This window comes from Heloderma suspectum, chromosome 1 (genome assembly GCF_057233095.1).
Source record: "Heloderma suspectum isolate Gila_16-S chromosome 1, 16-S_ref, whole genome shotgun sequence".
In the NCBI taxonomy this organism is placed as follows: domain Eukaryota; kingdom Metazoa; phylum Chordata; class Lepidosauria; order Squamata; family Helodermatidae; genus Heloderma; species Heloderma suspectum.
The window spans coordinates 208,411,205-208,437,698 of NC_139458.1; the positions used below are offsets into that span (position 1 = coordinate 208,411,205).

At 46.5% G+C, this 26,494-nt stretch overlaps 1 protein-coding gene across 8 annotated transcripts in view; it reads left to right on the plus strand.

Annotated features, from left to right (window-relative positions):
- The window catches only part of SPATS2L (spermatogenesis associated serine rich 2 like), a 139,125-nt gene that overhangs the window by 96,378 nt on the left and 16,253 nt on the right, over positions 1-26,494 (plus strand). For all 8 annotated transcript variants that reach the window (XM_084817046.1, XM_084817055.1, XM_084817026.1 and 5 more), the window contains one exon: positions 1,082-1,217. In XM_084817046.1, the coding sequence (XP_084673172.1) occupies positions 1,082-1,217 (136 nt within the window). The remainder of the gene's footprint in view (positions 1-1,081; positions 1,218-26,494) is intronic.

Here is a 26,494-nt window from a genome sequence, read left to right on the forward strand (position 1 = left end):
GGGGAAACCTTTAATGTAGGGAACTGGTTTTTGGGGGTGGCTTTAAAATATCTATAAGGCTCCAACAATGAGAACTGTAGTTCAGAATTACTTCCCATTAAAAGGGGTGCAAGAGAAAGCTGTCCCCTTCTGCCCTTTTACATTATGCCTCAGACCCCAAAAATGCAATTCTAGGCCATTTAAAAGAAACTGTAAATGAAGAAGACTTAGAATAACTACTTGTTTGTTGATAGCAATTAGATAATTAGTTTCAACAGAAAATCTTCTAACCTCTTATTAGTTTTGGAATGGTACAAGCATTTGAGCGGTGGCTTTTTAAAACTAAGCTTACATATTATAAGAGATGATAACAGCCTGAGCTCCGAAGTCGGTTCCTGGAGAACTGCCCTCCACCCCCTCCCCCAACTCATAGACAGCATAGATCGGCCCCACGCTCCGCGCTCGGAAGAGCAGCACGGAGCGGGGGAAACAGCGCGTTCCTGGGTGCGGGGCGAGGAGGTTGGAAGTGCCGGAACAACACTTCATATGTGTCGTCCAGCCTCCCCACCCTGCGCTCTGAGGTCCCAATGCTAGATAGCCAGAATCAGCTGTCTAGCTGCAACTGCAGGGCAGCGGGAGCGCAGAGGAGATGTGCTCCTCAGCACTCCTCATGTCCTGCGGTGGATAGGTGGTCACCTCTGAGTTCAGAGGTGGCCATCTCCCCCCATAGATTGCTCTCCCCAGGAATAACATCCCCCAACACATTTATTAAAAAATAGATTTTGTTTATAAATCACTGTAAAGAAATTATGATGCTAACATACAGCCTTTTGCACTTATATACTATTAATACTTACAAAATTGTATCTCTTAATATATTTTTTTTCCTTGGAACTTTTTTCCTAAATTATTTTAGTGTTAAAATCTACGTATGTTGTCTTATATTTTTAAAACTTTGAACAAGTCAATACATTTATTTTTTCTTGCACTCACAGACCGTGTTCCCCCTTTTTGTGCTTCTTGGTTGGCTGCATTCTCTTTTCCTCACTTTAAGATCAAATTTGACAGCCAAATGGTGGCTGATGCGTGTTTGTTCTTATAGGTCCAAACATTGAAAAATCTGTAAAAGATCTTCAGCGCTGTACAGTTTCACTGACCAGATACCGCATGATGATTAAAGAGGAGGTGGATAATTCAGTGAAGAAGATCAAAGCTGCCTTTGCTGAGTTACACAGCGGGTAAGTAGGTGAGGCAGGGGCGTCTTTATGACAGGGCCGACCTGGGCACGGGCCCTGGATCTTTTTTGAGCTGTGTCCCGGATCTTTTGGGCTGTCCTAATTGCCCTTTTTTTACATTTTCCCATTGACTTGCATAGGAAAACAGAAACAGCCATAACCTTTTAGGTTTGCATGATAAATACATGAAATTTGGACACCTGGTAGCCCCCGTGGAGCTGATTGAACCTGGCCAATTTCAGGAAGTTAGGTCCATTGAATTTTGTGCTAGTCACAGGTAAATTTTGCTATTTTCAAGAAAATCTGTCAAAGCAAAGAGCTATAATTTTTTGTGTGTGCTTCCACATAACGTCATGGAATCTGGGGACCTGGCAGCCTCTATGGAACTGACTGAACCTGCCAAATTTCAGACAGTTGAGTCCAGTGGCTTTTGTGCTAGCCATGCGTAAAGTTTCCCTTTCTCAAAGACTAAAACCAAAAGTAAAAACTGTCAAGCCACACAGAGGATTAGAGATCCTAATCAGAAGGTGTTTAAGGTGACCATTAGGAGGTCACTATCGCTAATCTCTGGTGTAGGGTTTTTTTGAGGTGCAAAAACCCTCTCTCCCCCTACTTTTCTGCTCTTACATGCCCACTGTTGGGAGCTTGCTTGCAATGATATTTTGAAGAGGGAGAAAGAAGGGAAGAAAGAACTTAATGTGAAATACTGGTATTTCTCACAGCATCTGATGCTACCTTTGGTTTCTGCAGAAGTTTAGTAGCTTCAGTACAGCAAAGGATCCAATCAGCCTCCACAAACTTCTTTCTCCCCCTCCACTTTAATTTCGCCTAAATAGCTGTAGGACTCAAATTATTCTAAAGGGAGGGTTAGGACTACGTGGCATCATGATCGAGGACCTACTGGAGCTTTTAAATAGGTTCTACAGTGTTAAAAAAGCTAGAAAAAGCCCTCCGCCACCTCACCTCATAAAGTTAATTGAAGTACGTACGTGCAGTTCTTACAAATCCTCCACAGCCTCCTACATTCCTCTGAAGTACTACCTCTCTGAAAGGAGCCACTTGGCTTAGGGAATTCTCTCTACCCACCCACCCTCGTGCATTTCCAATCACCATTCTTCTTTTCTTCTTCCCTCCCCTCCCCTATCCTGTTCTTTCTTTCTCTTCTTTATTCCACCCAGAGCATATCTTGGGGAATTCTTAAAGAGTATTCTCTTTGGTGGGCAGGAGAAGTTCTGAACTGTATTTGACTTTAAACAAACAGACAAGAGGGTTGGTTTTTCTCCTTTCCACTCAAGCCTTTGAGAAGAGTGGGTTCACGTGGTTGCAGAGAAACAAATCTGGGGCTGTTTTGTTTCTCAGTTGCCATTATCCAGCAATAGGAAGGGCTGTAGCCAGTGGTGGAGCACATGCTTGGCATGCAGAAGGTCCAGGTTCAATCCCCAGCATCTCCAGGCAGGGCTAGGGAAGAATCCTGCCTGAAACCCTGGAGAGCCGCTGCTGCCAGTCAGTGTCAACAATACTGGGCTAGAGGGACCCAGGGTCCGACTCAGTATAAGGCAGCTTCCTATGTTCTTATGAACAGAAAGCTTTAATAAAAATAGGAGTTATTTTAAGTGGAGGGGAGATAAATACTGCTCATTTATACAAGCCTATGTATGCCTACTCAGAAGCCCCATTATGTTTAATGAGGCTTACCCTCAGGAAAGTGTACATAGGATTCCAGCACAAGTTATTTTTGCAGGGAGGTTTGCACCCTGATGTTCTGCATGTTTACTCAGAAATAAGTCCTGAGTTGTGAGCATGGTACTGCAGGCTTAATACAGTGCCTACCCAATTCTGTCTAATGAATTGACTACCCTTTCAGCTCAGTCCTATGCATGTTTTATCATTTTTTTTTAAAAAAAATTTGCATGAACTCTAGTTTCAGTGGTGAGGAAAAGGCAATTAGTACATGCTCAGAGGTTCTCCATAACTTAGCCCTAGTTTTGAATGGACAATGGACTCATTGAAGGAGGTAGAGAAGAGTTGCACAAAATAAGATACCTGTTTTTATGAAGAGTTGCTGGAGGATGGTAGGTTGAAGAGGGATGGTTGCATGGAGGGGAATAGAATTGGTAGGGGGAGAATGTAATTGCTCAGTAGTGAAAGAAAAGCATTCTGCATGTGCCTAGAGGCACTCTATATTTAAGAACACAAGAAGACCTGTGCTGTATCAGACCAAGGTTCATCTACTACAGCATTCTGTTCACACAGTGGCCAACCAGATGCCCACGGGAAACCCACAAGCAGGACATGAGTGCAATAGCACCTTCCCACCCATGTTCCCCTGCTGCTAACATTGGTGAAATGTAAATAAATTCTAGTCATTTTAAATTTGCATTAATGTATATCCTTCAGAACCTTTGCAGGTTTCTTGCCTGGGGGACACCTCTAATGACCTGTGCATTTTCATACAAATTTACCCAAAAACTATTGGGGAAGGGGTAAAAGGAAGGGAAAGCAAATCCCTCCGTCCCCCAAATTGGAGAACTCCTTTCCACATGAACTGCTGCACCTATCCTTCTGAAACCTTGCTGGTTTCTTACTTAGGGACACCTCTAGGCTGTCTGCAAGTTTCAGAGCAATGCTCCACAAGGAAAATAGGGAGGTAAGTATGTTCTCTTTTGGAGACCTCAAAATGTCAAGGCCACCCTTGCACAAAACCACTGTGGCTATTGTTCTGAAATTTGGCAGACATGATCTCCTCTGATGGGGCAATGAATCCTAATCTTTTTATCCAATTCTTCCAAGTAATAAAAATGTTATTGGCAGTTCCCTTTAAAAGAAAATCAAAATTTGCACTTGCACCTATTTTTCGGACACTGGGCAGGTGTAATTTTATTTATTATTTATTTATTATTAAATTTATTAATCGCCCATCTGGCTGGTCACCCAGCCACTCTGGGCGGTGTACAGCGTATAATAAAACAGTTTAAAACAATAAAATTCTACAATAAAAATGTTTTCTAAAATACCCTAACCCACCCCAAATGCCTGCCTGAACAACCACATTTTTAATGCACGACGGAAGCTCATTAAAGAGGGGGCATGGCGGAGTTCCCTAGGGAGGGAGTTCCACAGAGTAGGGGCCACCACAGAAAAGGCCCTCTCCCTCGTCCCCACCAGTCTAGCTGTCCTGGCTGATGGGACAGAGAGAAGGCCATCCGAGGCTGATCTTGTTAAGCAGCCTGTCTGGTGTTGCTGGAGGCGCTCCTTAAGATAGGCTGGGCCGGAACCATATAGGGTTTTAAAGGTCAAAACCAACACCTTGAATTTGGCCTGGAAAACAACTGGTAACCAGTGCAACTCCTTCAGCACTGGAGTGATGTGATCTCGCCGGCGGCTGCTTTAATCAGGCGAGCCGCCGCATTCTGTACCAGCTGCAGCTTCCGAACCATCTTCAAGGGTAACCTCACGTAGAGCACATTACAGTAGTCTAAATGAGAGGAGACCAGGGCATGTACTACCGATGGGAGCAGATGGTCAGGAAGGAAGGGGCGCAGCCGCCATATCAGATGGAGTTGATACAGCGCTGTCCAGCTCACAGCTGACACCTGAGCCTCCATGGACAGCTGGGAGTCCAAAATGACCCCCAGGCTGCGGACCTGGTCTTTCAAGGGTAGCTGTACCCCATTCAACACCAGGTCAACATCCCCCAGCCTCGTGTCTCCCACCAAAAGTACCTCAGTCTTGTCAGGGTTCAGCTTCAGCTTATTCCTCCCTATCCAGCCACTCACCATCTCCAGACATTTGGACAGGGATTCTACGGCCAACCTTGGTGAAGATTTGAACGAGAGGTAGAGCTGCGTGTCATCCGCATATTGATGACACCGCACCCCAAACCTCCTGATGATAGCCCCCAGCGGCTTCACATAGATGTTAAATAGCATCGGGGAGAGGATGGAACCCTGTGGCACCCCACAAGTGAGTGGCCACAGGTCCAAAACCTCCTCTCCCAGATCTAGGAGAGTTAATCTCCTTCTAGGGGGCAATGCCTGAAATTATCACCCAGTTCTGACCAAGAGAAAAAAGTTAACAGTTTTTTTTCTAATTTCCCATGGTAGTCAACAGGAAGCATAAAGACTCATTTTTCCAAACGTTGACTCAGGTTTGGTGCTGAGCTCAAATGGTCCAACTACAAATTGGCCCGAGCAGAAGCGGGATGTTTTCCAAAATGTTGAATCGGGGTCTAAGATGAAGTGGGATAGGGGTCAGTGCACACTTCTTATGTATGTATGTAATTGTCAGGAGCGCCCTAGCGGCCTCTTTCAGTACACTCCAATAGCCAACTCAAGACACAGACGAAAGGATTCTTTTCAAGGTTTTAATCCTTTTACAACTTAATGACTCTTTCAGATGCTAATCACCAGCGACTAAGCAATGAACAGCAGAGTAGCCTATGCTCCGGGTAGGCAGTTGATCCCCATTTGAAGGAGAGTCACTTGAAGACCCTGAACTTATGGGCTAGGGAGAGATCCTCCTTCTTTCCCTTGGGTCCACGGGAGGCGGCCGTTGCTTGCGTGCCAAGCAGGTGCTACGCCTCCTTTCCGCGCCCTCCATCACTCGTTGCTCCCTGCGTCTGCGCCGAGCGTCCAGCAAGCCCCCCTCCAGTGCTCTCTCACTGCCCAGGGTCACTATCTATCCCAGGAATGCTGGCAAGAGGAATCTCTGCCAGCTGCTGTGCCTGTGAGGGATGAGCTGGCTCCTCTCCCACGGATTGCTGATCCTCCTCAGAATCAGAACTGCTCTGGGGTTCTGTCGGCTCAGTTTCCGCCCTGACAGTAATCTATACACACACGCAAGCACACCACACGCACACACCACACTCACCCCCCCCACACACACACACACCTATATATCTGTATCTATATATTAGACTTGGAAATATATTATATATATATGGAAATATGCGTTATGGGCCTGTGTCCCAGATCTTTTAAGAACCTAGCAATGCCCTTGAGGTGAGGCATGAGGAAGCCAGACAAGTTATTTTAGAATGTGAAGCACAGTATCCCACTCTCACTGATCTCGCTCAGTACAGAAGACAGCATTTGAGGCCTTTGTGCACTTTACATTACATTACCCTTTGGTCCCAGAGGTAACAATTGCAAGCACCTGTAAGCAAGATTCTACCCAAGGGAGGTGAATGTAGCTTAGTTATCTCTAATGTTTGTGGAGAAAATGGCAGCTATGTCAAGACTGTTTTCGTTTATGAAGTGTTTTCCTATAACATAGTACCCAAAGTGTTGTGCAACAATCGAAAAAAGGAAAACAGATAATAACATTATATATAAAGAACACTAAATATACAAAATGCACAGAGCAGAAAATCTAACAGCTCTTTCTTGAATGGGTTTCTGCCTCCAACAAGGAGTAACCGAGGGCCAAACTAGATATGATAGTGGCACTTGTGTGTGTTTGAACTCAGAACTGCTCCATTCACATAGAAAATGGGGGTGGAGAGCCCAATTTTAACAGACAAAGAGATGGATAATGGGGGCTGCTGAACCCTCCCTGTGCCTGCTGTTTTATCTCCTCACAGCCTCTTTCCCCAAGTGCCTTTAGCCCTGCTTTGGTCACTTCCTGTATCAAAGCTCCACTGAAGTGAAAAGCACTTCAGGAGGTAAAAACAAAACCCCAAAAGCAGCTTTGGGAGGCTGCAATTTTGAGCAGAGAACTGGTGGAAGGGAAGGGGGAACCCTTTCCCCTCCAGTCATTTTTACAAGTTTTCAGCCTCCTGCAGCTGCTTTTGATTTTAAAAATGTGTTAGGAGAAATATACACACAGTTGCCTGTTTAGCAGCAGGGGGCACAGGGCCAATGATAGCAGCTCCGTAAGGAAATCTTACATTTACTGCAGGCTTTCTAATTCACACCATGTTTCTGACAGGAGACGATTAGTTCTGAATGAGCTTTCTCCACATTCCTACTGTATTCCACCACTACCATCCCTGCCCCACTCCAAATAGTCACCTATTCAAGAATTGGTGTTTTTCTGTTCCTTTTTCCTAAATGTGTAGAGCAGATGTTTAGTGTGTACTGCAGTAAGATATGGAGGACTTATTTCCTAATTTAGCTTTGAAGGAGCCAGAACTAAAGACAAAAACAAAGAAAAGAGAAAGTGGTGTTTAAATATAAAAACATGCCAGAATGGTGCACGTGGACACACGTGCACGTGCGTACACGTACACACACACACACAATTTTTGCACATAGCAGAGAATTACACTGTCCCTGTCAAAGAGATGCCATCACCACGCATACAGCTACTGATGACTGGATACAGGTGTGATGCACCCATGGTGGTCAGTAGACCAACAGGAGTCTCATGTAACCCAGTGAGCTGACATATGGAAGGATCATGCGTGTAGGCCTCAGATGTAAAATGTCTCTTTGGAGGGTCAGGAGACTTTCCTGAACAGTGTGGGCTGTGGCATGGAGGGCTGGGGTGGGAAGGAAAATCAGAGCAATGGGGGAGCAGCCTTCCACTCATACAACTTTGGATCCAACCCATATTCTTTGTTAGAGAGTAAGGGCTTCTCTACACAGGGCTTATATTGTGTGATCAAGATGGGTTACTCATGGAAGTTTGTGGGTCCTTACACGACATCATCAACCTCCAGGGCCCCTCCCATGGCTCATGACCTTTATCCTGCCTTTGTAAAACACGGGAAACGTGCAGTTTTTCTTTAGGAAGAGCTATGAAGCATTTTACTTGCTGTGTACTTAGGGATGTCAGAGAATGCCGCCACGGATCTCGGTGAGGCCGAATGACAGTGCATTCGGCCCCCCGAAATCCGTGGTGGAATGAAGCCCCCCCGCCCCGCGAAATGGGCCCAGAATGGAGCACCTACCTGCTGCCATCTGCACTGACTTATGAATGGCGGCCGCATCTGTGGCCGCCATTCGCTTCCTCCATGTAGCCGTGATAGGCTACGTAAATACTTACGTAGCCTATCACGGCTAACACAGAGACGCCATATGCGTCCCTGCGGAAGCTGTGATAGGCAATGTAAGTATTTACGTAGCCTATCATGGCAAAACTAAGAGAACGCAAATGGCGGAGGCTACGGCGGCCACCATTTGCGTTCCCTTTTTTTTTTGCCGTTTTAGCCTACGTAAATATTTACATAGGCTATTATGGGGAGGGGAACGCAAATGGCATAGCCGCCATTTGCATTCACTGTTTTGTTTTGTTTTTTGCCATGAAAGGCTACGTAAATATTTACGTAGCCTATCACGGCAAAATACAGGGACACAAATGGCGGCGGCTACGGCAGCCTCCATTTGCGTTCCTGCAGGCTGCCCAGCGGCCGGATGTCCAGCTGCGGGTGGCCCTGGCCGGCAGCTCTATGGAATCTCCATGGAGTAGAGCCGGCCGGAGAGAATTTCGGGGGGAGGGACAGAGCGCCTCCCCCCCCACGAATGTCACCCTTCGAAAAGGTACGTGACTTTCGTACATCCCTATGTGTACTTCAGTAATGGCTATAACAGCAGCACCATCTAGTGGCTGTAAAATTAAACATACAGAATTTGCCGAGAAACAAAAATAGCATGTGTCATCTTGTGTAAAGGAGCCGATCTTAAATCCTGCAAATAATCCAGAAGCAGAAGCCCCAGTAAGGATGCAGGATTTAGCCTTTTGTGGTGAAGCTCTAAGCCCCATTGAACACAATGAGACTTACTTCTGAGTAAACATGCATAGGATTGCACTTCAAGTCATTTTTCTAACTGCTGGGCCAACATATTGTTCCCTTCCAAATTAAGAAGGCTGAGTGAGGGGGCTAATCTGAAAAATATTCCGTAGAGAATATACTAAAATGTAGAAAGAATAAACAGAGGGCTCCTAACATGCCTTACTAAGGAAATAAGTTTGCATATCTAATGTAGACTTACACTCTCACAGAGAGAATTAAAAGGAAACATCTGTTTATATGTCCATATGGTCTTTTCTGTGCCACCAATGGAAAATAAAATGTAGAAAATAAATGGTCTAGTTTTAATTACATTGCGTGCAAAACTGACCCGAAAAAATGTCTCCCCTCCTTTTGCATCTCAAATATTTTCATGTGCCAAATGGCTCAGACTGAGCACAAAAGCCAGCACACTTAAAACTTTTGAAATGTGCAGATAGTACTTCAGAGCTTCACCAGATGCCTTAAAGGAATTGGTTCCAAAGTAACACTGGAAAAAATAATAATTCCAGGCATTATCATCGGTTCTAAAAAACTTATACAGAATGAAATGCTGTGCAATAAACAGCAGGAAGTGGGTGGGAAGCAAAAGGTAGCAATGGCATTGATAGATTTTTTTCACCTAATTACAGGAGGAGAAAATAAATGAAGCTAGACCTTTATGACTGCACCTTAAGAACTCTGTATGAAGTAGGGATGCACGAAAGTCACTTACCTGGTCTCGCAGCTTGCTTCGCGGTGGGGGGGAGGCGCTTCGCTGCTCCCCCCGAAGTTCAGGCCGGGGGGGGAGGCTTCCCTCCTCGCCCGGCCGAAATTCAGGCCGGGGGGGAGGCTTCCCGCCTCGCCCGGCCGAAATTCAGGCCGGGGAGAAGCGCCCCGTCTCCCCGGCCGCGAACTTCAAAAGGAAAAAAAAAACGCCCCTGTGATAGGCTACGTAACGATTAACGTAGCCTATCACGGCTAGATCTGCAAAGTCAGCCGTGATAGGCTACATTAATCGTCACGTAGCCTATCACGGGTGACTTTGAAAAAAAAAAAACGCGTACGCAAATGGCGGCCCCCATAGGGAGCCGCCATTTGCGTACGCGCTTTTTTTTTTTTAAAGTCACCCGTGATAGGCTACGTGACGATTAACGTAGCCTATCACGGCTGACTTTGCAAATCTAGCCGTGATAGGCTACGTTAATGGGTACGTAGCCTATCACAGGGGCGTTGGTTTTTTTTTTACTTTTCTTGTAATGGCGGTGGCGGCAGCCAGTCGAAAGACCGGCTGCCGCCCCCGCCCCTGACGAAGACCTGCTGAACCGCCGCCGGGACCTGCTGCCGGGAGGGACATTCGTGAAAGGTAAGTCCCATCCCGGGGGGGGGGGGGGCGGAGAATTTCTCCCCGAACAACCTTCGGAGGACCGAATGCGTTGGCACTCGGCCCCCCGAAGTTTCGGGGAGAAATTCTCCCCCATCCCTAGTATGAAGTAGTGTTGCCAACTGTGACAAGAGAAAGTGTTTTAGCAACTATTTGTCCTGACACTAAAACAGGGATGGGATTTTAGAGCCTTCATTTCCTCTAATAAGTCAAGTCAGCTTTGCTGAGAATGCTACTTAAGAGCAGAGAAGACTTGAGGACGTTCATGAAACAGTTTCATGGCAGACAGTGGGTGCAATGCACTAATGTGGAGGTTTCACAGAGGCCGTGTTACAAAGGTGAAGAGTGCCTGCATTCATCAGTTGCTACAGATATTTTGCCAAGCAGCAAATAGCGTTGCTTCATGCTGAACAGACATCTTGTATTTTACTGCCAGAATATTCCAGGACAATTTCCTTCTCTTTACTTTTTCAGGTACATCACCAAATTTCGCCATTGCCTTGCTTAGAACACTGAACTTCTCCCTAAATCTTCCCATAAGTCATAGAGCTTTTGTAGTTAGATAGTAGTAGCATTTTTCCTAAGTGTTCAAAAGTACTCAGATAGAATGACCGGGGTGTGTGTGTCTCCATGAGTGATTTACTCCAAGCTGGCTGTGTTTGGAGGTTGTTAGGGATATATGACATTGTGGCCATCCAGCAGCTACGCCGGAGCTTATCAGGGAAAAACCAGATTTCCTGAGACTGCTTAAAGTCACATTCTTTTCCTCAAGTCGGATTCTCCCCGGTATAGGTGCTGTGTGCCCCAACCCCAGCATTGACCTCGGGTGTGGTAGCCCTGCCCAGGGGTTTGCCTTTCACCATGACCCCGGTCAAGGTGTTTCCTGTCCCTGTGTTTCCCAGCAGAAACCAGTTAGTGTCTACTCAGAAGTAACTCCCATTGTGCTCAATGAGGCATGTCCCCTGAATGCCCACAGCAGAATTTACAGAGTTCCCCCTCAATTGAAATGGCACCATTTAAAGCACAAATTCCCTAAATGCTGGTTTATTGCCCTAGGAAGTAACTACTTCACACCTTAGTTACACTGTGCAGCATCAGGTTAGAAAGGGGGCTGGTTTCCCATCCCTGCCCCCCCTGCATCTTTCCCAGCACAAGCATGTTTGTCTGTTCTCTGAAGTAACTCCCATTGTGCTCAATGAGGCTTGCTCCTTAAATGCAGGTGCAGCTGGAGCTTCCAGGGAAAGGAGAAAGAGGGGGAGAGTGGGGGGGGAAGCATCTCTTACTGGTTGAGCAGCCCCTGCCAGTCAGATGATTTTCATGCCAACCCCTACTCCCACCTGGAAGTATGTTCTGGGAAGCGATTTTTACTGAGGCTGAGCACTCGTTTGTGAAGCCCTGCATGGACCAAAGGCACAGTGAAGGTGATTCCCTTTTAAAAATCCTGTAGTCCTCCATTTGCTTCTCCTTCTGTTGTCGGGGAAACACCCCTAGGTCTGCATGATCACCACAGCCCACCATGGCTTATTTAAGCCACAATGGGTTGTGACACACACTGGTGGCCATTTTGAATCAAGGCATGTCAAGCAGTCTCCGTGGCTTATCGTGTCGTGCTAACCCGGTGAGGGTGGTTTATGTGAGGGTTAAACAATGGGCTGTTTTAGGGTTATGCAGTGTTGTTTAAGGACAGGAAGGCCTGGCGTGCTATGGTCCATGGGGTCACGAAGAGGCGGTCACGACTTAATGACTGAACAACAAGTGTTGTTTAACCCTTGCATAAGCCACCCTTGCAGGGTTCATATGACACAATAAGTCACAGTGACTGAGATGTGTGCCTTGAATATTCAAAAGGGTGGCTGCACCAATCATGTGAACTGGTGATCTCAGCAACCCTTGGAAAGCAGCTAGTGTTACTGTCTCCAAACTGCAGATGAGGTGCTGTTGCTGAGAGATAGTATTTCCTAAAACTACCCATTGACATCATAGCTGAGCTGAGATTTGAACTGGGGGACTTTCAGCTCAAAGCTCAACCATGTTTAACAATTCATAGTGAATGTTGATTAAATATGTTGAGAATTCAAGAACATATTATCCTCTCAAACCTCTCTGTAATACACTTTATGGAAAAGGATTACAAAGAGAGTGTGGCGCAACTAATGGCTCCAGTATCAGGAAGGATACTTGAGAAAAGTTTTGGAACTTTTATTTTTAAGCATGTGAAAGGATGAGCTCCCATCCATACACAACACACATTTTTTTCTTTTCTTTCTTTGGAGTGAAATTGACTAGACCACAACATGCTTACTATCCAGTCTAGTCAATCTCACCACTCTAGCTTGAGAAATTTTTCAGTACTTTTTTCTTGGAAACTTGGAATTCCAGAGCTAATCTGAGGAGGGCTTCTCATGATGTATATACATGTTGTTTGCCCATTGTTGTCTCTGGTCAAAAAGGTTTTGCAGGCTTTTGAAACAATATAGAAACCTGCAAATCTTGTTTACCTGAACTGAAAATAGGATGAGTGTACATGCCAGAAGCAGTGACCCATCTTTCAAATTATCTAGAAAAAACACATCTGTCTTCAGCCTCATAGTGGTTATGTTTTTATAACCTTACATCTTCTCTGTACTTGGATTGTTGTAGATGGTTCCTTACTGACAAAAGCACCAAGAAGCTTCTTGCTAAGTGTAGGTGTTTTATGTGGGCAGTATTTCCTTTCCCACTTACAATCTGTACTACATTTTTAAACATTATGAATGTCAGCTGTCAGATTGATCTGTGATATGTTCACTGTGAAAAGCAAAAGCATTTTAAACTTGGCCAGTTTAAAGCAGGTTATCTCAGTGCCAAAGAGTAATATTGGCTCTTAAAATGTATAAAATATCATTACACTCTGCTTCATCTCAAATTATGTGTTAGAGCATACATATCCAGCTGCTTATAAAGTTATTTGTACAGAAGAATATCCAAGCAAGCCTCCAGTTTATAAGAGCAATAGTATTCACACTCAAATAGGGAACTGCTGAATATAACAATATTTGGGAAGCTAGGTGCCTATGACGATATATAGATGAATGTCTGGTGTGACTCAGAAACAGTTTACAATAGGAAAATTGGAAAGGAGATACAAAACAAGGAAAGTGGCCAAAGAGTACAGAATGCCTCCTGAACAAAGAAAACCTAAACATAACCACTATTCTATTTCTAGAAAAGGCAGTGGCGTGGCAATGGGATAGCTGGCTGTGTTCTCTTCTTTTTTTTCCTTGGATTTGCTTGTCCTATGCTAAGGACTGCCAGGCAAACCTCTTGCTTCCTCTCAACCTAGCTCTCCTACATAGCAGATGAGGTAGTAAACTTGTGTCTGAACTGTAGCACTTCAGCCTGCAGGTGGGGGCTTCCATGAGGGGGGATTCCCTGTACATAGAAAAGTAGCATATCAGGGAGAAGGTTGGGTTAGAACCTCTCTTCCTCACATCTTTTCTATGTGTAGGGATTTTTTTATATTTTCCTCATTAAAGCCATAGTTACCTTAAACTGAGAGATGCTGGGGAAGAAGGAAGATGAACAGAGTACTCCAAGCTGTTAAAGCATCCATTAGAGTGACCAGATGCCAGGGTTTCTACTAATAGCTATGTAGGAATTTGGGCAGGGTATGGCTTGTTATGGGGGTGAGAAAAGCTGCATCTTCATGACAAATTCTTCTTCTACACAGCTGTTTAAGACATGAGAATCCTATCCTCCTTTGCATCTATTCTTCCTAAATTCTATTAAGTACCTAGCGCTGGCAATTGTTAGGATACTGGGTTTTATGGATCACTTGCATGATAAAGGTATTATTCTTTCAGCACTAGAGCCAAGTGAGATTTTTTTTAAGTGGGTACATTTTAATTATTCTGTATTCAACAAGTTTATTCTGTATTCTGTATTCAGACTTCAAAAACAAATTTATTCTGTATTCAACAAGTTAGGACACAGCATTTTACATCATATTAAATTACTAAAAGAAAAAAAAATCCATTGAAAGTATAATGCATATCCAGTAAGTATGTAATTTTAGCCTGATGGGATACATATACCTTGCACTGATTATTTATCTTTATTAACCTGCAGTTGTCAAATGGGTACTTGTTACTCTGATGCAAGTTGAGTTGTGGTTAGATTAAAGTTCCACAGAGTGGGGGCCACCACAGAAAAGACCCTCTCCCTCATTCCCACCAGTCTAGCTGTCCTGGCTGATGGGAGAGAGAGAGAAGGCCATCCGAGGCTGATCTTGTTGACCGGCCTGTCTGGTGTTGCTGGAGGCGCTCCTTAAGATAGGCTGGGCCGGAACCATGTAGGGTTTTAAAGGTCAAAACCAACACCTTGAATTTGGCCCGGAAAACAACTGGTAACCAGTGCAACTCCTTCAGCACTGGAGTTATGTGATCTTGCCGGCAGCTGCCTGTAATCAGGCAAGCCGCCGCATTCTGTACCAGCTGCAGCTTCTGAACTGTCTTCAAGGGTAACCTCACGTAGAGCATATTACAGTAGTCTAAACGAGAGGAGACCAGGGCATGTACTACCGATGGGAGCAGATGGTCAGGAAGGAAGGGGCGCAGCTGCCGTATCAGATAGAGTTGATACAGCGCTGTCCGGCTCACAGCTGACACCTGAGCCTCCATGGACAGTTGGGAGTTCAAAATGACCCCCAGGCTGCGGACCTGGTCTTTCAAGGGTAGCCGTACCCCATTCAACACCAGGTCAACATCCCCCAGCCTCCTCTTGTCTCCCACCAAAAGTACCTCGGTCTTGTCAGGGTTCAGCTTCAGCTTATTCCTCCCCATCCAGCCACTCACCATCTCCAGACATTTGGACAGGGATTCTACGGCCAACCTTGGTGAAGATTTGAACGAGAGGTAGAGCTGCGTGTCATCCGCATATTGATGACACCGCACCCCAAACCTCCTGATGATAGCCCCCAGCAGCTTCACATAGATGTTAAATAGCATCGGGGAGAGGATGGAACCCTGTGGCACCCCACAAGTGAGTGGCCATGGGTCTGAAACCTCCTCTCCCAGTGCTACCCTCTGGTACCTGCTGGAGAGGAAGGACTGGAACCACCGCAATATGGTATCTCCAATGCCCAACCCCTCCAGGTGGTCCAGGAGGATACCATGGTCAACAATATCAAAAGCCGCTGAGAGGTCGACGAGAACAAGGAAGGAGCATTCGCCCCTATCCAGAGCCCTTCTCATATCATCCACCAAGGCGACCAAGGCTGTTTCTGTCCCATGCCCAAGCCTGAAGCCTGACTGAAATGGGTCTAGATAATCGGTTTCTTCCAAGTGTGCCTTCAACTGTATCGCCACCACCCGCTCAATCACCTTGGCCAAAAATGGCAGATTTGAGGCTGGGTGAAAGTTGTTCAGAACTTGGGGATCCAAGGAGGGCTTCTTTAAGAGTGGTCTTATCACTGCCTCCTTGAGGGCTGATGGCATCACTCCCTCCTCAAGGGAGCGTTCACCACCCCCCTGATCCCCTCACCCAGTCTCTCTCTGCAGCCCATAATGAGCCAAGATGGGCAAGGATCAAGGAAGCAGGAGGTCGGCCTTACAGATGAAAGCACCTTGTCCACTTCATCAGAAGGAAGAAGCTGGAACCGATCCCACAAAACCGGTTTGCCACAGGCCGCCTCTTGCTCACTAACTGTATCCACAGCGTGCGGAGTAACACTCCTAATCCGATCAATTTTATCTGCAAAGTGCCTTGCCAAGGCCTCACAGGAGGCCTTAGAATGCTCCAGTGGTTCCGGAGCCACAGGACCGACCAGGCTCCGGACCACTTGGAACAGTCTCCTGGGACAGCACTCTGCAGATGCGACAGAGGCAGCATAATATTCCTTTTTTGCTGCCTTCACCGCCATGTGATAGGCTGAAGATACAGCTCTAGCCCGTGTCTGATCTAGGGATGTCAGAGAATTTCGCCATGAATCTCGGGGAGGCCAAATGCCAGCGCATTCGGCCCCCCGAAATTGGTGGTGAAACGGTCTGCCCCCCCGCCCCCCCCCCCAGGATGGCACTTACCTTGTTTGAATGTCCCTGGTGGCGGCGGCGGCCGGTCTTCTGACCGGCTGCCGCCGCCATTTCCAGTAAAAAAAAACATGATAGGCTACGTAAACATTTACGTAGCCTATCACGGCTAGATTTTAAAAAAATACCGTGATAGGCTATGTAAATGTTTACGTAGCCTATCACGGCTGAGTGGGAAAAAAAACAAAAAAACGTGCGTATGCAAATGGCGGCGCCCATGGGCGCCGCCATTTGCGTACACGCAGTTTTTGTTTTTTTTCCCACTCAGCCATGATAGGCTACGTAAACATTTACATAGCCTTTCACGGCTGACTGCAGGGACGCAAATGGCGGCGGCTATGGCCGCCGCCATTTGTGTCCCAGCCGGCAAGGATTCGTGGCGGGAGGGACGGGGCGCCTCCCCCCAGGCCAGAATTTCGGGGGGAGAGACGGAGCGCCTCCCCCCCACCGCAAATCAAGTTTCGTGAAAGGTAAGGGACTTTCGTACATCCCTAGTCTGATCATCTTTGGAGCCAGACTTCCGCCACCGGCGCTCTAGCCGTCTCACCTCCTGTTTCAGAGCTTGTAGCTGCGAATTGAATCATGGTGCAGTCTGAGCCCTGTTCAGGGGGAGAGGGCGTTTCAGAGCCACCCTATCAAATGCCCCAGCGATTGCAGCATTCCAGCCACCCACCAGGGTCTTGACGGAGTGGCCGTTGGCATGCTCCAGAGAATCCCCACGCACGTTCAGGAATCCATTCGGATCCATAAGACACCTGGGGCGGACCATTTTAATGGTCCTTCACCCCTGCGGTGGGGTTGTGGAACCAAGAAGTCTAACGTCACCAGGTAGTGGTCTGACCATGACAAGGGGATGGTGGATATACCCCCGACTTCCAGATCACTCCCCGCTTCTCCAGAAACAAACACAAGGTCTAGTGCATGACTGGCTAAATGGGTGGGCCCATTTAGAATATGGTGCAGCTCCCAAGAGGCCATGGTCTCCATGAAGTCCTGAGGTGCTCCTCTGAGGATGGCCTCTGAATGTACGTTGAAGTCCCCCAACACCAATAAGTTAGGGGACTGTACACGCACATCAGAGACCACCTCAAGCACCTCGGCCAGGGAGTCAGTCGTACAGCGGGGTGGATGGTACACGAGCAGAATCCCCAGACTGCCCTTCGGGCCCAACCTCCAGTACATGCATTCAGCAACCTTGGTCTCCTGGAGAGGGGGTCTGGTGAAGACCAAGGACTCTCGGTAGATAACAGCCACTCCCCCTCCCCAATTCCCAGTTCTTGGCTGCTGTGCATACAAAAATCCGGCTGGACACATGGCTGCAAGAGTTGGAGCAGCGGCCTCGGCCAGCCAGGTCTCTGTAATACATGCCAGGTCTGCACCCGCATCCAGGATCATGTCATGGATGAGGGACGTTTTCTGGGTAACAGACCTGGCATTGCAGAGCAGCAAACAAAGGCCAGAAGATGGAGTCACGCCACCCCCAGCCATCCTTTGGCTCTGGACAGGCCCAGAGCAGGGGACAGATACTACACATCTCTCCCTTGTTCCCCTAACCTGGCATGGCCTGCCCCTAGTGCTCCGCCAGCACCTGCCGCCTAGCTTCGGAATGTTCTGGCCCCCAACACTCCCCCCACTGCCTCCATCAGGTGGACACATGCCCCCTCACTCCCGCCTATCAGGCAGGCTACCCACCCCTAAAAACACAACAGAATCCCCCAGAATTTAAAAACAACAACAACAACAACAATTAAAAACTCCCCTTAAAAATAATGCCAGGCAGGAGTCCACGGTAGCGATAGCGATAGCGATAGTGATAGTGGTGGCGGCAGCGGTGGCGGCAGGCCCAGCAGCAGCAAGCACGCCTCTTCCCCGGTGGTGGTGGTGGCGGCTTCTCCTGCAGGCCCTGGCTCTCCCAGGCCACCTCAGCCAGCCAGCTTATGTAGCCCCTCCAGGGAGGGGCAGGTGGAAGCAGCACAGCTGGCTCGGTACCTGGGGGCCTGGTCCTGCAGGGACTGGCGGTCTGCCAGGCAGAAGTCCGCAGGGAAGGGCTGGTGTTGGTGGCGGCAGCAGCAGCAGGCCCAGCAGCAGCAGGCACACCTCTTCCCCGGTGGTGGCAGCTTCTCCTGCAGGCCCAATGGAACAATGTTGTATTCTGAAGCCTTGCAAAAATATGTAATTCAATGGCTACCCTCCTGGGATCATAGCTGAATAGAGACCCTGCCTACATTTTTTTTCATAGCCAGGCAGCATTTCTATTCATCAGTCCTGTGACAAAGCTTCTAATCACTTTTCTAGATCTTGCAATCATGCATATATTTGCATTAAGCACCTAAGTAATTCTTTGTCCCTTATTATGCACATTCCGTTGAAGAAATGCAAAGTGTGTGCTGTTGAAGGTGCCTCTTTTTGCTCATGCTTGGGTGTTTCTACATTAAGCAAAATCCCTGCAAAAACCCACAAGAAAGAAACCCTTTCGGTTTCTTTGCAGGATTAGGAAGGGCTTCTTTACATGGCAGCCATGTGGTTTGAACTGAGGGAGTGCTTTCCTCCCTCCCTGGCATGTGTGCAAAGGAGGGGGGAGGAGTCTTGTTTTCATAGCTTAACTTCTGCTGTACTGTTTTCCCTCAGCCCCCAGGAAACCTCTGACTTACTTCTGAGTAGACATAAACTGTAAGATTGTAAACAAGTTTATGTCTTATATAAGTTTATGTCTTACATAAACTCTGAGACATAAACTGTAAGATTGTGCTGTAAGTCTGCAGCCCTTGGCACACTTACTTGGGAGTAAGCCCCACTGAACTTAATAGGGTGCTCTGAAACAACAGAGGACGTTGCTTCTGAGCTTGGTGGGGTGGGGGATCAGATGTGTCTCCCTTGGTTGCAGGGAGGCATTTTATCCTCTTCTCCCTCCAACTGAGAAACGCAGAGACAGGAGATGCAATTGGCAGGCGCTTCTTGCCCTCGCTCCAGTCAAATCTCATCCTGACGGCACCCCCAACAGCTGGAAACAAATGCTCATAGCAGGCAGACAGCGGTTTCTTCCGCTACTATAGATTTTCACACAGAGGTCATGGCGCTCCTGTTCCATGGGCTAGAAAAAATACCACATTTTTTGCGTTTGGGGAAAACACGAGATAGGCTGGGGAAAATGGCGGGAGACACCCTGGAGGGTAACAGCGTCATCTAAAGAGCCCACAAACTTCCGAGAGAGCGCCATCTCAGTAGCAGGATAAAAGCTCTGTGTGATGAACCCCATCATCTCATGATAAACAAAAATTAGTTTTGTTACATTAGGTTTTTTACATGCAAATTGATAATCAAATGATACCTTTTTTTTTGCAGTGCTAAGCATTCAGAAGCTAGTTAGGGCCTTATCTGAATTCCACTCGAAGAGCCGTGCAAATGCAGCCATCATCACAGCAGTGCAAATATCCTTTGCCAGTATGTACAGATCTACCCTTCAGGGATCACTGCCTTGTTGTGGCGAAGGGGCTTGCATAACTCAGTGAAGCCATAAGCTATGCCATGCAGGGCCACCCAAGATGGACAGGTCATGGTGGAGAGTTCTGACAAAATGTGGTCCACTGGAGAAGGAAATGGCAATCCACTCCAGTATTCTTGCCAAGAAAACCCCATGGAATGTATCACAAGGCTAAAAGATACGATGCTGGGAGATGAGCCCCTCAGGTCGGAAGGCGTCCAATATTCTACTGGGGAAGAGCAGAGGGAATTTCCAAGTAGTGCCAGAAAGAGTGAAGCAGCTGGGCCAAAGCCGAAAGGACATTCAGCTGTGGATGTGTCTGGTGGTGAAAAGAAAGTCCGATGCTGTAAAGAACAATATTGTTTAGGAACCTGGAATGTAAGACCAATGAATCAAGGTAAGCTGGAGGTGGTCAAACATGAGATGGCAAGACTGAACATCGACATCTTGGGAATCAGCGAACTAAAATGGACAAGCATGGGCGAATTTAATTCAGGTGACCATCATATCTACTACTGTGGGCAAGAATCCCTTAGAAGAAATGGAGTAGCACTCATAGTCAACAAAAGGGTGGGAAAAGCAGTACTGGGGTACAATCTCAAAAACGATAGAATGATCTCAGTACAAATCCAAGGCAAACGATTCAACATCACAGTAATTCAAGTCTATGCCCCAACCACTGAGGCCGAAGAAGCTGAGGTTGATCGGTTCTATGAAGACCTACAACACCTTGTAGAACTAACACCAAAAAAAGATGTCCTCTTCATCATAGGGGATTGGAATGCTAAAGTAGGAAGTCAAGAAATCACCAGGATAACAGGCAAGCATAGCCTTGGTGTACAAAATGAAGCAGGACAAAGGCTAATAGAGTTTTGCCAAGATAACACGCTGATCATAGCAAACACTCCTTTCCAACAGCACAAGAGGCGACTCTACACATGGACATCACCAGATGGTCAATATCGAAATCAGATTGATTATGTCCTTTGCAGCCAAAGATGGAGAAGCTCTATACAGTCAGTAAAAACAAGACCTGGAGCTGACTGTGGCTCAGATCATGAGCTGCTTCTTGCAAAATTTCGGCTGAAATTGAAGAACATAGGGAAAACCACTAAACCATTCAGGTATGACCTAAATCATATCCTTTATGAATATACAGTGGAGGTCAGGAATAGATTTAAGGGATTAGACCTGAGTGCCTGAGGAACTATGGACAGAGGTCCGTAACATTGTTCAAGAGGCAGCAACTCAATCCATCCCAAAGAAAAAGAAATGCAAGAAAGCAAAGTGGCTGTCTGATGAGGCTTTACAAGTCGCTGAGGAAAGAAGGGAAGCGAAAAGCAAGGGAGAAAGGGGAAGATATATCCAACTGAATGCAGAGTTCCAGAGAAGAGCAAGGATAGACAAGAAGGCCTTCTTAAATGAACAATGCAAAGAAATCGAGGAAAACAATAGAATGGGAAAGACTAGATGTCTTTTCAAGAAAATTGGAGATCTCAAGGGAACGTTTTGTGCAAAGCTGGGCATGATAAAGGACAAAGAAGGCAGGGACCTAACAGAAGCAGATGAGATTAAGAAGAGGTGGCAAGAATACACAGAAGAACTATACAGGAGATCTGAATGTCCCTGATAGCCATGATAGTGCGGCCACTGAACTTGAGCCGGACATCCTAGAGAGTGAAATCAAGTGGGCCTTAGGAAGCATTACTAACAACAAAGCTAGTGGAGATGACAGTATTCCAGCTGAGCTATTTAAAATCCTAAAAGATGATGCTGTTACAGTGCTGCACTCAATATGCCAACAAATTTGGAACACTCAACAGTGGCCACAGGACTGGAAAAGGTCAGTTTACATTCCAATTCCAAAGAGGGGCAACACCAAAGAGTGTTCAAACTACCGCACAATTGCGCTCATTTCACATGCCAGCAAGGTGATGCCCAAAATCCTACAAGCCAGGCTTCAGCAGCATGTGAACTGAGAACTATCGAAAGTACAAGCTGGGTTTCGAAGAGGCAGAGGAACTAGAGATCAGATCGCCAACGTTCGCTGGATCATGGAGAAAGCAAGAGAATTCCAGAAAAACGTCTATTTCTGCTTCATTCACTACGCTAAAGCCTTTGATTGTGTGGATCACAACAAACTGTGGCAAATTCTTAAAGAGATGGGAGTACCAGACCACCTTACCTTTCTCCTGAGAAACCTGTATGTGGGTCAAGAAGCAACAGTAAGAACCGGACATGGAACAACCGATTGGTTCAAAATTGGGAAAGGAGTGCGACAAGGCTGCATATTGTCGCCCTGCTTATTTAACTTATATGCAGAGTACATCATGAGAAACGCCGGCTCGGAAGTAAGATTGCCGGGAGAATTATCAACGACCTCAGATACGCAGACGATACCACCCTAATGGCAGAAAGCGAAGAGGATCTAAAGGGCCTCTTGTTGAGGGTGAAAGTGGAGAGTGCAAAAGCTGGTTTGAAACTCAACATTCAAAAAACAAAGATCATGGCATCTGGCCCCATCACTTCCTGGCATATAGAAGGGGAAGAAATGGAAGAAGTGACAGCTTTTACTTTCTTGGGCTCCAAGATCACAGCAGATGGTGACTGTAGCCATGAAATTAAAAGACGCTTGCCCCTTGGGAGGAAAGCTATGGCAAACCTAGACAGCATAGTAAGAAGCAGAGACATCACCTTGCCGACAAAGATTCGTATAATCAAAGCTATGGTTTTCCCAGTAGTAATGTATGGCTGTGGGAGCTGGACTATAAGGAAGGCTGAGCGCCGAAGAATTGATGCTTTCGAACTGTGGTGCTGGAGAAGACTCTTACGAGTCCTCTGGACTGCAAGGAGGTCAAATCAGTCCATCCTAAAGGAAATCAACCCTGACTGCTCATTGGAAGGACAGATACTGAAGCTGAAGCTCAAATATTTTGGCCACCTAATGCGAAGAGAAAAGTCACTGGAAAAGACCCTTATGCTGGGAAAGATTGAAGGCAAAAGGAGAAGGGGATGGCAGAGGATGAGATGGCTAGATAGCATCACCGATGCAATGAATATGAACCTGAGCACACTCCGGGAGAGAGTGGAGGACAGGAAGGCCTGGCGTGCTGTGGTCCATGGGGTCACGAAGAGTCGGACACGACTTAATGACTGAACAACAACAACAACAACAACAGATCTATCTCAGTGGGTTGTGAGCAATAGCCAAAGCCCACAACAAATCAATGAAAATATATATTGCATCTTCTATTGGGCTGTTTTTCTGATACAGTATCAAAGCACTGCAGTGGATGCTGCTGGTAACACAAAAGATTATCTGGACAAGTTGGTCTGTGCCCCAGATTATCCAAGTGTAAAATGGGGCCTCTCTAAGAAAACACAGAAGTTTCTGGCTTTTCCCAGCATGTAATTGGGAAGCAAAGAAGTGGGTAGCTGCATGGTCAGTAATGGAAAGTGCTGAAGGCAAAGGAAGGAAGGAGACACCTTTGATAACAGAAGGCGGAATTTTACGGATCATAGAGTTGGAGGGGGCCTTGTGGGCCGCGTTGTCCAACTCCCTGCTCAGTGCAGGAAAATCTAAAGCTACAGCATCCCCAGGAAATGGCTGCCTGGCTTTTGTTTCAAGACCTCCAGCAAGGAAGAGCCCATTATCCTTCTCCCAGTGGACAACTGATTTCATGATCAAGCTGCTCTCAGTGTCAAAAAGTTTCTCAAAATGTTCAGCTGAAATCTAGCTGCCCTGTATCTTGAGCCCACTAGTTACACGGGGTTCATTAAGTTACACTAGTAACTTAATGAACCCCATGGAGCAGCAGAGAACAGGTTGTTGCCCTCTTCTGTGTGATGGACCTTCAGGTATTGAATATCAGCAAGAGTCACTCTCTGTCAGTGCTCATGCACTTTGCATCTTCTGTCAGGCAATTCTTTCTTCCAACCAAGCAACTGTATAGCAAGGAAGCAGTGCAACTTCATATTACAGGACCATTATTTGCAAACTTCATCAATCACTAATTAAAATGTATGGGACTTCTCCCATATTCAGCCTGATAATACATCATAGTTGATTAACTAGACTGGCAACCTCTGTCCTCCTAGATACACTTACAATGCATTCGGATGTCACAGTAACCCATGATGAGTTAATAAGCTACACACAGTACTTTATTTTTGAAATAGCCTACAATCCCCACCACACAAACAGGCTAATAAGCTACTGTGAGTAGCTTATTAAGTTACTGTGTGTAATTTGACTCCCCACCCCTACCCCCTGTCCTGCTGCAGTCCTCCCGCCCGAACAGTGGCACTGTTTCACGTCAAAAGTGCTGGACGTTTGCAGTCGGGAGGCACCCAATTCAACATCAAAACCCCGTGCGACTGCTCACCAAGAAGCGAACGTCTCGAGTGCACCAAAAAGGGGGGTGGCGGCTATAAAACCTTGGGGGTTTGCAGGATCGGGACATCACTTCACACACAGCCTGTCTTAATCAGGAGACATTGGATCCAACATCAAACCACACAGGACTACTCACCAAGGAGCAAAAACACACTGACACCCTCCCCTGATGAGAATGCCAGCCTTCCCAGATTGTGCAGCTTTGCTGTAGTGGGATCGCACAATCACAGGACTCCCTGATCGCATCTGTGAAAATCCTGGGTGGGATTTTTGTGCCAAAAAGGGGGTGGCACAAAAAAACCCCTGGGGGTTTGCAGGATCAGGAAAAAGCCCTCAATTGCACATTTTCCTCCATAGCCATTGACGGCATAGACGGCTTTATTGTCGTCAAAATCGATGACATTAAAGTGGAGTTGCACATTCCACACACACACCCGCCCCCTGGGCTGTTTTTCTTCTTCTTGGAAAAGTGACCAGAGAAGAGAAAAGGGGGTGGGAGCTATAATTTCCTGACAGTTTGCTGGAATGAGGCAAAATTGCACAGGTGGGGTTCCCTCATGGGGGGCCTTCAGATGCTGTAGTGGATAATTCGTCCCAGGGCATGGTCTGAAGGCACGTGAGGCAGCCACCTTGCTGAAGCTAAGCAGGTCTGGGTCTGGACAGTGCTTGGAGAGGAGACCATCAGGGAACCACAAGTAGCCACCTTGAGTTCCATGATGGAAGAAAGGTGGGATATAAATGTAAATAATAATAAAATAATAATAATTGCGGAACTGTGCTTCTTCATGGAAGAGTAGCTCTTCCCCCATTTCTCCCTATTTCCCAAGTTGTGTAGTTTCAAAATAGTGATCAGGGAAGCCTGTCATTGTGTAACTTCACCGTAGCGGGGTAGCGCGATAGTGCAAGGCTGTCATTGTACTAGGGAAAAGCTGTCATTTCGTAACTGTAGCGCAGTATTGGGGAAGGCTGTGCTTGTTTGGCTGCAGTTGCCTGCTTGTCAGATCTCAGAAAAAGGGCTCTGCAGGCTGGAGCAGAGCAGCTGCAGCAGTTTTGGTTGCTCTTGCCAGCCGACTCTGTAGGTGACCGAAATAAGCCACAGTGAGTGCTAGACAACACGATAACCCATGGTGGGTTAAATAACTCTTACTGTTGATCATGGGTTATCAGAGTGGATTATTTCAGCCAAATAAGCCATGGTGGATTAAAAAATTCTTGACAGACGACATGCTAACCAATGATGGGTTAAATAAGCCAGCATTGTTTATTTAACCCATCATGGTTTATTGTGTTGTCTGAACCCAGTCTTAGGCTCCATTAGAATGTACTTTCATAAAAATAAGAGATGGATTTTTTCCCTCTCATTTCAGTTTGTTTTCATTCATGTGAATGCCTAACCCAGCAAAACTCTAGTTTAGAATACAGAATTCTTATTGATAGAAAACAGACAACAGATTTGAAGCAATAAGCAAGCGATTTATGTGGTTTCCTCTGAAGCCCTTCAAAGCAGCCAACTCTCAATCACAGTGTAGGCCAGGTTCTCCATATGGAGGGGACAGACAGCTTTTGGCCTTTTAAGAACAGCATGAAGCCAGCCCAAATTCACAATCTCCACACTAATCCTGGAACTTGTCTAGCATGATTTCACACTATCTGAGAGACCGTAGCCCTTGCCAAACATGCAGTGGCTGTTTAACAGGCTGTGTGGGCAGGCATTCCTCATACATTTTATATTTTACAGTCCTGCCTAAATCCCCAAAGCATCCTTTAGTGTGAAACGTAAATCAGGGCAAAAACAGATGTCAATATTTAAAGAGAAGTCAGAGCAAATTCTTCCTGACTTCATGACTGTGCGGCAAACTTGCAGAAACTATTTACACATACACACGCACACCTCAAAACTTGACACTGGAGAAGAGGTTTGTACTGAATGCAGTGAGGGTGCTTCCAAACCAGACCCACTGTTCTAGAAATCTATAAGCTTAAAACATACTTCTAGAATCTGTAATTCCCTCCTTCAAAAAGATGCACAGTCTTGCTAGAGACAGGGGTGCTGTTGATGGGTGGTTCATCTGTCCAAGGAGGTAGTGTTTAATTTATTCCATTTTAGATGGAGCTACACAACCTCTACAACATCAGGTTTGGCATTTAGGAGTGGTCATGAATCCAGTTTTGGCACTGGATGCCCAAGTGGCTTGAGTAGCCCTGAGCACTTCTAACCAGTGTATCAACTCCATCTCCTCCTC